The sequence below is a fragment of the Oncorhynchus tshawytscha genome, linkage group LG04 (assembly GCF_018296145.1).
Source record: "Oncorhynchus tshawytscha isolate Ot180627B linkage group LG04, Otsh_v2.0, whole genome shotgun sequence".
NCBI classification, from domain to species: domain Eukaryota; kingdom Metazoa; phylum Chordata; class Actinopteri; order Salmoniformes; family Salmonidae; genus Oncorhynchus; species Oncorhynchus tshawytscha.
The window spans coordinates 11,510,113-11,526,136 of record NC_056432.1 but is presented as its reverse complement, the minus strand read 5'-3'; the positions used below and the strand labels follow the sequence as shown (position 1 = coordinate 11,526,136).

Genomic DNA, 16,024 nt, shown 5'->3' with positions numbered 1-16,024 from the left:
AGGCTCAGGGTGAGGCAGAGGTCAGTAATCCAGAGGGGGGCAAAGGCATAGGTCAGCAGGCAGGCTTGGGGTCAGGCATAGGTCAGCAGGCAGGCTCGGGGTCAGGCATAGGTCAGCAGGCAGGCTCGGGGGCAGGCAGATGGGTCAGGCAGGTGGACTCTGAGTCAGGACAAGGTCAAAACCAGGAGGGCGAGAAAAGAGAGACTGGAAAAAGCAGGAGCTGAGACACACAATGCTGGTTGACTTAAACAAATAAGACGAACTGGCAACAGACAAATAGAGAACCCAGGTATAAATACACAGGGGATAATGGCGAAGATGGGCGACACTTGGGGGGGGGTGGAGACAATCACAAAGACAGGTGAAACAGATCAGGGGGTGACAATTATCAACTTCTTTAAAGCAATCATCAGTAATTTGTGTCAGTGCAGTACATGTTGAGTGCCCTTCTCTATAAGCATGCTGAAAGTCTGTTGTTTATTTATTTACAGAGAAATAGCATTACATCTGGTCAAACACCATTTATTTCCAAAAGTTTGCTAAGAGTCGGCAGACAGAGTTTGTTTAACAAAAAAAGTTATATATATATATATATATATATATATATAGTAAGCAGTCAAAAGTTTGGACACAACTACTCATTCAAGGGTTTTTCTAAATGTTTACTATTTTCTACATTGTAGAATAAAAGTGAAGACATCAAAACTATAAAATAATGGAATCATGTAGTAACCAAAAAAGTGTTAAAGAAATCTAAATATATTTTATATTTGAGATTCTTAAAAGTAGCCACCCTTTGCCTTGATGACAGCTTTGCACACTCTTGGCATTCTCTCAACCAGCTTCATGAGATAGTCACCTGGAATGCATTTCAATTAACAGGTGTGCCTTGTTAAAAGGACATTTGTGGAATTTCATTCCTTCTTAATGAGTTTGAGCATTCAGTTGTGTTGTGACAAGGTAGGGGAGGTATACAGAAGATAGCCCTATTTGGTAAAAGACCAAGTCCATATTATGGCAAGAACAGCTCAGATAAGCAATGAAAAACAACAGTCCATCATTACTTTAAGACATGAACGTCAGTCAATGAGTAAAATTTCAAGAACTTTTTCTTCAAGTGCAGTCACAAAAACCATCAAGCGCTATGATGAAACTGGCTCTCATGAAGACCGCCACAGGAAAGGAAGACCCAGAGTTGCCTTTGCTGCAGAGGATAAGTTCATTTGAGGTAACTGCACCCCAAATAATTGCTTCACAGAATTCAAGTAACAGACACATCTCAGCATCAACTGTTCAGAGGAGACTGTGTGAATCAGGCCTTCATTTATTTTTATTTAACTAGGTAAGTCGGTTAAGAACAAATTCTTATTAACAATGGCAGCCTAGGAACAGTGGGTTAACTGCCTTGTTCAGGGGCAGAACAACATATTTTTACATTGTCAGCCCAGGATTCAATCTAGCAACCTTTCGGTTACTGGCCCGACACTATAACCACTAGGCTACCTGTAGCTTCATGGTCAAATTGCTGCAAAGAAACCAGTACTAAAGGACACCAATAAGCAGAATAGACTTTCTTGGGTCAAGAAACACGAGCAATGGACATTAGACCGGTGGAAATCTGTACGTTGGTCTGATGAGTCCAAATTTGAGATTTTTGGTTCCAACCGTCATGTCTTTGTGAGACGCAGAGTAGGTGAACGGATGATCCCAGCATGTGTAGTTCCCACTGTGAAGAATTGTGATGGTGTGGGGATGCTTTGCTTGTGACACGGTCAATGATTAATTTAGAATTCAAGGCACACAACCAGCATGGCTACCACACCATTCTGTAGCGATACACCATCCCATCTGGTTTGCGCTTAGTGGGACTATCATTTGTTTTTCAACAGGACAATGACCCAAAACACACCTCCAGGCGGTGGAAGGGCTATTTGACCAAGAAGGAGAGTGTTGGAGTGCTGCATCAGGTGACCTGGCCTCCACAATCACCCGACCTCAACCCAATTGTAATGGTTTGGGATGAGTTGGACCGCAGAGTAAAGGAAAAGCAGCCAAAAAGTGCTCAGCATATGCGGGAACTCCTTCAAGACTGTTGGAATAGCATTCCAGGTGGCTCCTATGAAGAATCTAAAAAATTAAATATATTTTGATTTGTTTAAGACTTTTTTTGTTACTGCATGATTCCATATAAGTTTTTTCATAGTGTTGATGTCTTCACTATTATTCTACAATGTACAAAATAGTAAAAATAAAGAAAAACCCTTGAATGAGTAGGTGTGTCCAAACTCTTGACAGGTACTGTACATGCTAATATGGCCACTGGCTGGCAGCAAGCTGATTGATCGGCTGTTAGAACCAGTAAAGGGTGATTTACCAATCTTGAGATGTGTCTGTTACACAGCCATGCTGGTTGTGTCAGTTTCTCATCCCTGTTTTAAACAGACCTGAGAAAACTGGAGAGGCCCCCTCCTAAATCTGAAACCACTAGATAGTTTAAGCAAGTTGGTGGAAACTCTTTCTTTGCCAATCAGAAAGGCACAATCACTTTGCTTACATATGGGTGTGTTGAGTGGGCATCAAGAAGTGTGCACGGTTTGAGGTAAGGGGTTGATTTTGGATCAAAGAGCCCTTACAGAGGGAGGTTTTTATGAACTGAAAAATGCTTGAGCAACTGTGTGGGCTGAAAATGGAAATATAAAGAAAATATGATAATTGGACGGTGTATGGAGGGTCTCACCATCTCTTTCTATGGCAGACTGGAGACTATTTTAGGGTTTTTCCAAGGAATACGTTTTCTGATTAAAGTACAAGATAGTAACATTAAAAATAAAATATTTGAAGAATGACTTATGGACATGGACAAGTGTATGAGTTGCATATAGTCCATGAAAGCAGTAGGTCTGATCTGACAATGTCATCCATACTCCCCCTAAATATTAAGTACTTTGAAATCTGAAAAGATCTGGATAGGTGTCTCCCAGTGACTTTCCTTGATGCTTTAAACTCATTCCTCTCTGTGTATTCCCACCAGATGAACCAGCAGATGTCAGAGATGAGTCTAAACGAGGCCGGGGGAGCCATGGCCTTTAGGGTAGCCCGTCTCAACCATAGGGGGCTGGGCTGCCTGGCGACTCCTCAGGCCAGACAATGGGAGATTCTTAATTGGTTTACTTCGACTCATCGCATCCTCTCTGTCCTCTCCTCCTTTTAAAAAGGTCAAAGGTTATCGAGGAGAGTAGGTGAGGAAATGTGGAAATGAATGCACTTGTGAAAATGAAATAAGTTCCTCCTTCTCCACTCACATCAGGCAGATGACGTTTACAGAGGAGGGATCCCGATAAGCAACAAGGTGTTATGGGTCTGCATAAAGCCTACTTCATTTTTTAAATGATTTTTCACTTCATAAGAGATAGCGTACACAGACAATTCGGCTTTGCAGCCTTCTTCAGTGTGTCGGCAGCCTTCTTCATAGGAGGAATCCCAAAAGAAATGTGTTAAGTGTTTGTGCAAGATGTATAGATTAAAAACTATATGCTACTTATATTTTAACATGTGCATGCTTTTCTCCTCTGAGGAAACAACAGTTGATTCAAAGGAGGTGTGGCGGATTTCAAAACGCCGTTGTGAGCTGGTAGGATACACATGAGTATCCTCAGCTGGAGGAGGCTATCGAGGAGATGAGCAAACTCCTCAGTTCGCCTATTAAAACCTCTTAAGCTGACAGTCCCCGAAATTGGGCACTAGAATTACTTTAAAAAATATGTATATAATTACATTACTTATTTTATTGATTTCCCACCATTTTAGAAGACAGCCATCCAGACCTCCCTACGATCATGTCAACATCCTCTGTCGAATAGAAGTCAATTTGCCTCTCTCTGGTGGTCAGCTGTATCATTACTATTCAATTCAATTCAAAGAGATTTATTGGCATTGGAAACATATGTTGACATTGCCAAAGCAAGTGAAATAAATAATAAACAATAAAAAATGTACAGTAAACATTACACTCACAAAAGTACCATTTGAAAAGAGACATTTCAAATGTAATATTATGGCTATATACAGTGTTGTAATGATGTGCAAATAGTTACATCCATTTATATAACTTCACTACAACGTTACCTAAAGAAAAACATTTATTTAGCTTGACTTCTTTCCGGCACAGACATAGCAAAGCAATCGCTGAATTTGTCTTGCGCAGACGGATCTAAATACTACGATAAAAAATGTGACCTACACACGTCCTTAAACCCAAAATAAGTAAAGAAGTCATTTTGTGTGGAAGTCAAACATTTGTTTTCTATGGGAGTCAGACACTTTGCATATTCTCAGAATGACAAAATTGAGCACTTTACATAGCCCTTCTCCCCTTGTCTATAGAAGGGAAGCCCATTACTACATTAATAAAATATTGTCCTCTTGCTAGATTGATGACTAAACTCATAGCGTGCAAAATGTCTGTCAGCTCAACTGGTTATTAACTAATTGATACACTCCTACATATGACAACCACTTATCGGTTTCTGGGTCACGTGGGAGAGGAGGACGGAGGATTCAAAGAGAGTACGGACTTTTGCCCAATTGAGAATCTCCCCCTTTCGGATTGAGCTCCCCCATGGTTGGGGGGTCAAGGGTCAGTTATCCCACGCTCTCTCCCTTTCTCTCTCTTTTGAGTGAATTGGGAGTCATCAGCGGTGTACTCATTAGTGGCATACAATAGCTAAACATTTTGCACTATAGCAAACCGGTTACTCCAAACACTGCAAGTGATGTAAAAGCTGTTGAGTTACGTTTTGTTGGTAGAGCATGGCGCTTGCAACGCCAGGTTTGTGGGTTAGATTCATACGGGGGCGAGTATGTGGGAAATAAGTATGAACATTTATGCTGTCGCTCTGGATAGAAGTGTCTGTGAAATGTAAATGATAAGAGTGTCTGCTAAATGACTTAAGTGTGTTGATTAGGGGAAGGGTTACTAACATGCAAAGTATCTAAAACATTGTAAACAGTTGCTAAAATGCTCAAGTTTTATGTGATTTGAACATGCAACCTTTGGGTTGCTAGACATTCACGTTATATTCCCAACCTCCCTCCTTTTGTTTTTGGCTTAAGTAAACTTCTGTCTTATGAAACCATACTAAACGTAGCATATCATACTAGCAAAGACATTATAGTAAGAGGATAGGCTAAAACTACTTCTCGAATAGAAATCCCTGATCACACTTGTTAGTGATGTCATGGCAACGTTAGCTAGCTAAGCTCATGCCTAGAAAGACTTCATCGATATCAGTTTGTCTCTGTAGATGGTTTGTCCTCTGACAAATCAACTGTAAATTTCAGTGTTCCTCAAGGCTCTGTTTTAGTACCAATATTGTTTTCACCATGTATTTTACCTCTTGGTGATGTCATTCGGAAACATAATGTTAACTTTCACTGCTATACGGACGACACACAGCTGTAAATGTCAATGAAACATGGTGAAGCCCCAAAATTGCCCTCCCTGGAAGCATGTGTTTCAGACATAAGGAAGTGGATGGCGGCAAATTTTCTAAAACTCGGACAAAACAGAGATGCTAGTTCTAGGTCCCAAGAAACAAAGAGATCTTCTGTTGAATCTGACAATTAATCTTGAGTGGTCCTACAGTCGTCTCAAATAAAACTGTGAAGGACCTCGGCTTTACTCTGGACCCTGATCTCTCTTTTGATAAACATATCAAGACTGTTTCAAGGACAACTTTTTTCCATCTACGTAACATTGCAAAAATCTGAAACTTTCTGTCCAGAAATGATGCAGAAAAACTCATCCATGCTTTTGTCACTTCTAGGTTAGACTACTGCAATGCTCTACTTTCCGGCTACCCGGATAAAGCACTAAATAAAGTTAGTGCTAAACACGGCTGCTAGAATCTTGACTAGAACCAAAAATTAGATCATATTACACACTGGCTTCCTGTTGGCTAGGGCTGATTTCAAGGTTTTACTGCTAACCTACAAAGCATTACATGGGCTTGCTCCTACCTATCTTTCCGATTTGGTCCTGCCGTACATACCTACACGTACGCTACGGTCACAAGATGCAGGCCTCCTTACTATCCCTAGAATTTCTAAGCAAACAGCTGGAGGCAGGGCTTTCCCCTATAGAGCTACATTTTTATGGAATGATCTGCCTACCCATGTGAGATACGCAGACTTGGTCTCGACCTTTAAGTCTTTATTGAAGACTCATCTCTTCAGTAGGTCCTATGATTGAGTGTAGTCTGGCCCAGGAGTGTGAAGGTGAACGGAAAGGCACTGGAGCAACAAACCGCCCTTGCTGTCTCTGTCTGAAGGTTCCCCTCTCTCCACTGGGATTCTCTGCCTCAAACCCTTTTACAGGGGCTGAGTCACTGGCTTACTGGTGCTCTTCCATGCCGTCTCTAGGAGGGGTGCATCACTTGAGTGGGTGGAGTCACTGACATGATCTTTCTGTCCAGGTTGGCACCCCCCTTGGGTTCGTGCCGTTGGGGAGATCTTTGTGGGCTATCCTCGGCCTTGTCTCAGGATGGTAAGTTGGTGGTTGAAGATATCCCTCTAGTGGTGTGTGGGCTGTGCTTTGGCAAAGTGAGTGGGGTTATATCCTACCTGTTTGGCCCTGTCCTGGGGTATCGTCGAATGGGGCCACAGTGTCTCCCGACACCTCCTATCTCAGCCTCCAGTATTTAAGCTGCAATAGTTTATGTGTCAGGGGGCTAGGGTCAGTCTGTTATATCTGGAGTATTTCTCCTGTCTTATCTGGTGTCCTGTGTGAATTTAAGTATGCTCTCTCTAATTTTCTTTCTTTCTCTCTGAGAACCTGAGCCCTAGGACCATGCCTTGGGACTACCTGGCCTGATGACTCCTTGCTGTCCCCAGTCCACCTGGTCGTGCTGCTGCTCCAGTTTCAACTGTTCTGCCTGCGGCTATGGAACCCTGACCTGTTCACCGGATGTGCTACCTTGTCCCAGACTTTCTGTTTTCAACTCTCTAGAGACAGCAAGAGCGGTAGAGATACTCTGAATGATCGGCTATGAAAAGCCAACTGACATTTACTTCTGAGGTGCTGACCTGTTGCGCCCTCTGCACTCTCAACAACCACTTATTATTAGTTGACCCTACTGGTCGTCTATGAACATTTGAACATCTTGGCCATGTTCTGTTATAATCTCCACCTGGCACAGACAGGAGAGGAGTGGCCACCCCTCATAGCCTGGATCCCCTCTCGGTTTCTTCCTAGGTTCCGGCCTTTCTAGGTAGTTTTTCCTAGCCGCCACCGTGCTTCTACACCTACATTGCTTGCTGTTTGGGGTTTTAGGCTGTGTTTCTGTACAGCACTTTGTGACATCAGCTGATGTAAGAAGGGCTTTATAAATACATTTGATTGATTAATCGGGTGTAACGGTCGAACTGCGCATGTGCAGGCAGTCAAATCAAAGGCACTCCTTCGATATAAAGTTGTTTTTGACGAAAATGAAAATATGTCAGTTTGTCACCTTCACGAGATTGAAGTAATAACATGTTCAGCTACTTAAGACATTGGCTCAAATCTTGGTTGTGCCTTTAAATTTCGAGAAAATGAACAACTAAGGAAGAATTTTTCACTTCTCGCATTCTTCTCAAACCCCAAATCCCAGCCTGGTCTGTTTCGCAAACGTTACCAGAAGGCTCGCGATGTCAGTCCTCTGGGTTTAGAAACTCTTCGAGACTAATTTGAGTGTCATATACATACATTTACTATGTTACGTCTAGTGTTTGAGGCCATGCTAATCCATAACATGTAATGGTGTCACCATTTCCCATTTGGTCCAATCGTTTCATTTAGTAAAGTAGTGAAATAGCTATGTGGGAGAATGACATCCCCATTACTCCCATTTACCTGATCAATTGGAAACGGCAATCTTCTGAGTAGTCTACTTCCACACTTCTCTCCTCGCGCCATCATTTTCCATTTTGGACATTACGTTCCACCTGGGTTAAGGCCCTAGGTGGCGCAAGAGTCCAATGATTTTGATAAAACGAGAATGAACATAAATTGCATTGGAACGCAACATCTGTATGTCCAAAGTGTGTAGAAATTAAATTGGTCATGATGCCTGGCCAAAACTGCTCATCATGAAATTCAATCTTGATATTTACGATATATACATTTTTTTTACCTTACAAACATAAAAATGATAGGAAGAAGTTATTAGTTCCATATATTTTGACGAAGATATATCCTCATTAGACCTAAATGTTGCTATCTATGAGATCAGGTGTATATGCCAGTTTATGGTGTACATCACATCACCATGGATACAGGCCTGATACCCTTATATTTGGCAGCATGTCAAGGAAGACAATCGTCCCACTTCCTTTCCATAAATTGGGAACAAATTACACCCTGGCTGACTAATTTATAAGTTTGTGGTGGGAAATTGCATCCATAAACATGGTTTAACTTCACATGGTGTCTTGACTTTAGCGCACAGGATTTGACGACTACGTGTTACTTTTTGAATGATCCTGTGAATATGTGCAGGAAGTATAGCAGCGGGTGATAAAACGATATAGCCTAATGTAACAGTAGTCTGTACCCTCGCCCATACCAGGGCTCGAACCAGGGACCCTCTGCACACATCAACAATTGACACCCACGAAGCATCGTTACCCATCGCTCCACAAAAACCTCGTCCCTTCGGTCCCTGTGGTTAAACTAAGGTAATAAATAAAGACACACGTTAACAAAAAGCTAAAATATCATATAACCCTATATATTCAACAACAGGAATAATGCCCCTGCCTATTAATTTATCTCAATTAAAACTCTTTCTCTGAATGACGGATATTGAACCCAGGTCACCGAGTGCTGCGACTGTGCAAGACGCGAGCTAAGCATTGGCAATAGCTCTGGTAAGTAACGTTTCAGACACGTTAGTCATCGATCGCCTGTGCATGGTTCAATTCCAGTTACCACACCATCACGTTACACGTAACCCCATTTGACATCCTACTCTGAAAAACTGACAATATAAGAAAAGGTACCAATGGGACTGAGTGGTCTACAATGCGCCACAGGATTGTGTTAACCCGCTAAACTATAGCTTAGACATTTGCTTGGGGGAGCTAACGCAACTCTTCAGGACCCAGGCAGGGTTACTCATCAGTGTGGTTCACCTCCCAACAGCCATAATATTGCATTTAAATGACTGGATGTGAGCTCAAAATGGGCAGTTGTTGCTCTCACAGATGATATATGAAAAGCTTGAGTGGTTCTAGACAAAACAATTGCCTATGATCAGATATAAATAGGCATATTCTCCTTATTTTACAAACAATGCTAACAAAACTAAATTAAAATTTGTATTACAAAGTGATTACATTATTTATGAAAACATGTAATTATGCTTTAAATTCAACTCTTAATTGAATTATCTCACAAGTGATATCATGTTTTGTTGTTACTAAAACTCTGCTCTCTCTTCTCTCGCTCTCCATTGTTGACTCAATTCCTGAGACCCGACTCATTAAAAGGTTCAAAGGGGGTTATTGTAGATTGTCAAAGCAAAAATCATCCTGGAAAGGAAGAGGTTTTGTTAATTATCAACTGCAGCCCAAACTAGGATTGGTCCAAGTAACGTTACTTGATGTGGGGGTAAATAATTAAGAATATTATAACACCTCAACCTTAAATTGATCTTATAAATAAAATCCCTGCTATTATTTACAATTGAGGACACGTCCTTTATGGGAAATAGTGATGTTATTCCCATAAAGCTTGTTCATATTTGAACTCATAATAAGTTAACCCTTTTTCATAAATGGTACAGTCCAACAAACATTGGCCCCAAAAAGAAGAGGGACGCTATAAAACGAGGCTACTTCGTTAGTTGGAAAGTGCGTTTTCAAGAACCATTACGCACTTAACCATGGAGAAAACCGAAGTGATGACACCAAAAAGTCTCGATGACCTGATCAAATTGCTGCATAAACTCTTTGAAAGTGACAAAATCAATGTGGAGGAGGTGCAACAAATAATGGAGGCATATGACAGCAATCCACAGGAGTGGAAGAAATTTGCAATGTTTGACCCGACCAGGTAAACAATATTTGAATTATGTTCATTTCTATTTTGAAATTATTATTACAATTATACCTACTATATTGGTGTTGAGTAGACCTGTTTTAAAGTAGCCTAGTTTTATAGTGTCCCTCTTCTTTTTGGGGCCAACTTTTGTTGGACTGTACCATTTATGAAAAAGGGTGAACTTGTTATGAGTTCAAATATGAACAAGCTTTATGGGAATAACATTACTATTTCCCACAAAGGTGGCTATATGGTGTAAACTTTAACATGAAAGGTGTAGCATGAGTGATCAGCAGGCAACATTAAATGTAGACCTCATATATATATATATATATATAAGACCAGTGGAGGCTGCTGAGGGAAGGACGGCTCATAATAATGGCTGAAACGGAAGAATGGAATGGCATCAAACACACGGGAACAATATGCTTGATTTATTTAATACCATTCCACCGATTCTGCTCCAGCCATTACCACGAGCCAGTCCTTCTGTGATTTAGACCTCAGTGTGTGTGTGTATATATGTGTGTGTGTATGCTTCAGAGGATTCAATGGCAGTGGGATGTCTCTCATATTTGCAATTATTCACTGTTAATAATATTATATTGTTAATATAGCCTACATTTAGACTCTTTAACTGCATAACAGATTATATTAAACTTTTGCTTTGTAAAATAGTCTGAGCAATATATTAAATATTTATAAAATATAGCCTAGCATGCCTGTGCTAACTTTTAAATCTTTTTAAAAAAGTTACATTTTAAGATGTTGACAACAGAATGAGACTTTCAAAGTGAGTTTCATTGTTTGCTTCAATAAAAAGAAAATGCCATATCCACAGTTTTTCCCGACATGCGCCATCAACTTAAAAATGTTTTGATTCTTGTGGGGGTAAATGGAGGATGGAAACCCGTCCGCATATCAGAATTAGAGACAGATCTCCACTGGTTGCTTTGAGGACGTGCTGTGCGTTTGTGTTATGATCACACACTGGACCTTGCAGATGCTACAAAATCACTGATTTTCAATGCACCCAAAAACGTGACTGCTGTAATTTAAGCAGAGACATGATCTGGGCCATAGTAGGTTGTTTGAAAGGATCTCTATATTAACAGTACTCCTACTACATTTATTTAGGTCAATCACTAACGAACGGGCTCTATCAATAGCCTGAATCACTGTGTGGTGAATTTGGGAACTACGGAAATTGGTGGGTAAAACGTTTCAGTTAGTTTTGAGCTAAAACATCATTTGAAAGTTTTCTGAATGAGTCACACCACTAAGAACAAAATCCATTGCAATCCATCTGTCCAAACCCTTTTCCTCTGGTCTTTATTCTGGCATTAGTGTAAGTATTTATGCCAGATAATTTGCATGTACGGTATTGGGGTAGTTGCAAATCACTTTGTGGCTATACCATATGATTCATTGTCCTACATTTCAGTGTAGCTATAACAAAGGCATCGGATGTACTACCTTCTAAAAGGATCAGTCGACGTACACCCCACAATGTTGGACACGTGCTGACTAACGTAATAGTAAACATAAGCAAAAATGCTATTAATGCTGCCAATAATTGAATGGGTAAACTCTATTTTTGTTCTAACCTGCACCTCTGTGTTGTGTGTGTGTTCCAGGTACACAAGGAACCTGGTGGATGAAGGGAACGGAAAGTTCAACCTCATTTTACTCTGTTGGGGAGAGGGTCAGGGCAGGTTAGACATTTTTGCAAACAATGTTGAAAGTTATTTGATCTGATCCATTGAAAGCCCTCATACTTATTCCGGTGCTATTTCTATAAGAGTGTATATCGTCAGTTTCAAATAGTATTGGCAGAACCAGTGTAATTACAATGTGTTATGTGACTTGTCAGGTAAAACATCAGTATGTTGTTCTACTGAAATGAAAAAACATGCTCCAGAGTCCAAGGTTCTTGTTAAAGTCAACGTTATGTATGTTTTACAAAGATAAATACATTTAGGTAATAATTTGCCCCTTTGAAACAGTCAGATATTGACAATTGGTCACCTTACATTGCTTGAGGCAGAGAGAAAGGTACATAATACCAGATTGTAGCTAATGTAGTTTGAGAGGTGAAGTTATACTGTATGTCAGTAGACCACATGATATATAACATTTAACACAAGGCAGAAAATGTGTCCTTAAACAGGACTATTTTAGAACAAATGAACCTGTACAGACACATAACCATAGGTACTAAGGCTGAGCCCCATGTAACACTGTTCTGGAACATTCTAAGAGTGTCTGTTTTTCACCACTTGCAGCAGTATCCATGACCACACAGACTCCCACTGTTTCATGAAGATGCTGCAAGGCGAACTGAAGGAGACGTTGTTTGAATGGCCCAAGAACAAAACACAGGATGTTGGTGACATGGTTCAGAAATCTCAGAGAATTCTGAAAGAAAACCAGTGTGCCTACATCAATGGTAAGATTCAAGGCAGTTTAGTATTTCCTCAACATTGTGTGTCAGACAACATAAGGAGGCATTTATTCATATTATTTACACACATAATATGCATGTATATCTTTATAAACATCCTCCTACAAGTGAATATCTTTACTTTCAAGTATTTGATTATCTGAAAACTTGTTGTACATGTTACATATTATACAAATTCTTAATGGATACTGTATGACTCGTATGTGTTGTGTTCGGTTTAATTACCGTTAGCGGAACTAACAGCTGTGTGATATTTGAATGTTTTACCTTCTGTTGCCTTATCATAGATGTGTGGTGTGTGTCGGTTTTAGATTCCCTTGGGTTGCACAGAGTAGAGAACGACAGTCACACCGAAGGTTCGGTCAGTTTGCACCTGTACAGTCCCCCCTTTGACACCTGCCAGACTTTTGACGAGCGCACAGGACACAAGAACACTGTCAAGATGACGTTCTGGAGCAAATTTGGAAAGAGGACTCAATCTGTAAGCATTCTTTCTTAAATTAAGCAACGTTCTTACCCAAGCTCATTATAGCCATCATATCATTATCTAAACATTGGTTTATTAAGTGTTAATAGATATTACTTCCAATCACTGAAGTTTTACAACTTTTGTTTACCTAAGAGCATAAGTTTATCACCCAAGCCAGTGGAGATTGATACAAGTTGTGAATGTATTGGTGAAAGGGCAGGTTGGCATTTATTGTCATGAATCTTGCCCTGAAGGCAGCTATGCATAGTGGTCAATAGCTGATGCTGCCACAAGTCATAAATTATGATTTTAAACCTAACCCTTACCTTAACCCTAAACTTAACCACACGGCTAACCCTAATACCTAACCTTAAATTAAGACCAAAAAGCTCATTTTGGTTTTTACATGAATTTTTACAATATCGCCACTTTTGACTTTGCAGCTGCTTCATCTTGTGGGAATCGCTCAGTTCTGCCTCCAGCTCAAGATACATGACAATAAATGTGGTGAAAGGTGCCATAAACTATTTGATATGGTTCAAACGGCTTGCTGTTGAAAGTCCACAGAGTAGGTCTACCATCAGACATTATGTTTCATTTGAACTTAATTGAAACAATGGGACATTCGTTATTGTCCCTTGAATCACTCAGGGATATCTTTGAACAAATAGTGAAATTTACTGGCAGCTTATCTTAACAGTTAATTTTAGAACACAAACATGTTTTGAAAGCTGTAAACTTGGTGTCTGGACCTTCATTAACTATAAGCATTGTTGTAAAGTTGGCTATTGTTTAACTTGACTGAGTGTGCTGAAAGTTCATGATTGGTGACCTCTAAGGAGGACAACCCTGGTCTGTGAGCTCTTTACATTCTGTATAGAGTACCTGTCATGTTGCCTGCTCACACATCCTTTCTCCTAGGCTACACACATCCTTACTCTTCGGCTACTTTAACTGTCATGTTGCCTGCTCACACATCCTTACTCTTAGGCTACTTTAACTGTCATGTTGCCTGCTCACACATGGCTACTTTAACTGTGCTGTTGCCTGATCACACATCCTTCCTCTTAGGCTACTTTCACTTTTCCTTCCAAATTGTTTACAGATGTTTAATTACGCAGGAAGTCTGCAAGTCATTTCCACCCCAGTGCAATCAGCAATTCAGTGAAGCCCTTAGTATTTTAAAATGCATTTACTGTATTTTTTTAAGCGTGTAAGCTTCCATTTTGTGTTTGTTTTTAATTCAAGGAATCTGTTCCCACAGGCTGATAGATGTGTACCTGGGAGACTGTGTTCCACACAGCTATAGCTTTTAATCTATTGAGCATGTGGAAGCCTGCATGTAATGTTCAGACTGGCTGGCTGCTTTGTCAACAACAGGGAGCTTATCTAAAATCCGCAAATTGCTAAAGTTTATCTTGACCAAGCCACTTCTGGCCTGCATATTACAACACTGCTAGTATGTTGGATAAGATAAGAGTATGGACCTCAACACTGCTCCTCTCAATGATTTGTTTTTGTGTTTGAGTGATCTGAAGTTTCTCATATGGCCAATACAGGTTTTGAATATTAATGGTGCATTCCTCTCATACTTCTGTTGTGGTCCGTATCATCATGCTTCGTGCTATGGCCTAACTCACTGAACATTTTATATTTTACAGGAAACTACAGTCTCACAAGAAAACAACTGAGGTGCAGAAGAAAACAATAGCGCTTGGAATGATAGTGTTGTCAAATAGAGTCAACGTGAATCTGCAAATCAGTAAAATTCATAGATAGATATATATATATATATATTTAGGGGATCTTAATTTGAGCCAGTTTGCTACCGAATGAAAATGATTCTGCAGCAACAGGAAGTGTGACCTGTGTAACGACACTTTTGTACTGTTACGGCATATGGTTGAAGTGTGTTGTATGAGTAGAAATAGGTTGTCTATTACATCAAGGAATGTCATCAACAGTTTTACACTTTTATTGAAGTTATTGATTTTTACAAAAAATTGTCTTAATTAACACTTGTCAAAATGGTGATGTAACATTTTTCTGTGCAGTTAAATTAGTGGCAATTTACATTAGGGAAATGGAAAGCTTTTATGGGGCAGCAGGGTAGCCTAGTGGTTAGAGTGTTGGACTGGTAACCAAAAGGTTGCAAGTTCAAATCCCCGAGCTGACATGGTACAAATCTGTCGTTCTGCCCCTGAACAGGCAGTTAACCCACCTGTTCCCAGGCCATCATTGAAAATAACAATTTGTTCTTAACTGACTTGCCTGGTTAAATAAAGGTAACATACATGTATAATTTGAAAATGTGATCCCTGTCATTGATATTTCCAGAGTGTTTTGCTTTTTGGGATGAGAAGGGGTGTTAATTGGCATTTGCTATTTCAGTGTCACTCTTGAATGTGTTTCATTGTTTTAACCTCGGTACGAGACTTGTCAAGGATTTTCTGGACTTCTGTCGCAGTTGGATTATAATAAAAACAATGTTCAGAAGAACAAGGCACTCACTTTTTCCTCAGGATTTTGCATGTTTTAAAAAATGTAGATTAATTTAGATAGCATTGTCAGTTAAAATGAAAAATACAGTATAAGATATTGTGAATGATAAGCCTTGCTTTGACTGACCATTAAATATTTTAAATCATGAGATACTGTTGTGTGTGTTTTTAATCAACATATTAGAAAACTCTCACACGAACAAAATGTTTTTGACAGTACTTGCTGCTTACTGTCCATACAGTCACATCCATAATTATTGGCACCCTTGATAAAGATAAGCAAAAAAGACTAGAAAATACAAATACAGTCCTGAGCTATATTGTTTGCTCAGAGAAAGAGATATTGTTTAAGTAATACGTTTTTTCTCTCAAAGGTGTCAAAATGATTGGCACACCTTAAGATTCTCCAAAATAAAATCAAACAAAAGTGAATCTGCATCTTAAAATTCTACATTTTTAAGTTAAACTCAGTTTAAGGTGTTCTGCCCTTTCGGTATTATGCCCTTCAT

General features: G+C 39.8%; 1 protein-coding gene across 2 annotated transcripts; it reads left to right on the top strand.

Annotated features, from left to right (window-relative positions):
• The first annotated feature begins 9,822 nt into the window (after nucleotides 1-9,822).
• On the top strand, nucleotides 9,823-15,664 carry LOC112247104 (cysteine dioxygenase type 1). 2 transcript variants are annotated; one of them, XM_024415772.2, is made up of 5 exons: nucleotides 9,823-10,093; nucleotides 11,719-11,796; nucleotides 12,367-12,530; nucleotides 12,857-13,026; nucleotides 14,676-15,664. In XM_024415772.2, exons 1-5 carry the CDS (start codon nucleotides 9,924-9,926, stop codon nucleotides 14,703-14,705), a joined length of 612 nt encoding a protein of 203 aa, XP_024271540.1. In that variant the 5' UTR covers nucleotides 9,823-9,923; the 3' UTR covers nucleotides 14,706-15,664. The 2 variants fall into 2 exon arrangements, with proteins under 2 accessions (XP_024271540.1, XP_024271541.1); XM_024415773.2 differs by lacking the exon at nucleotides 11,719-11,796 and having other exon boundaries at nucleotides 9,830-10,093.
• The last annotated feature ends 360 nt before the right edge of the window (nucleotides 15,665-16,024 follow it).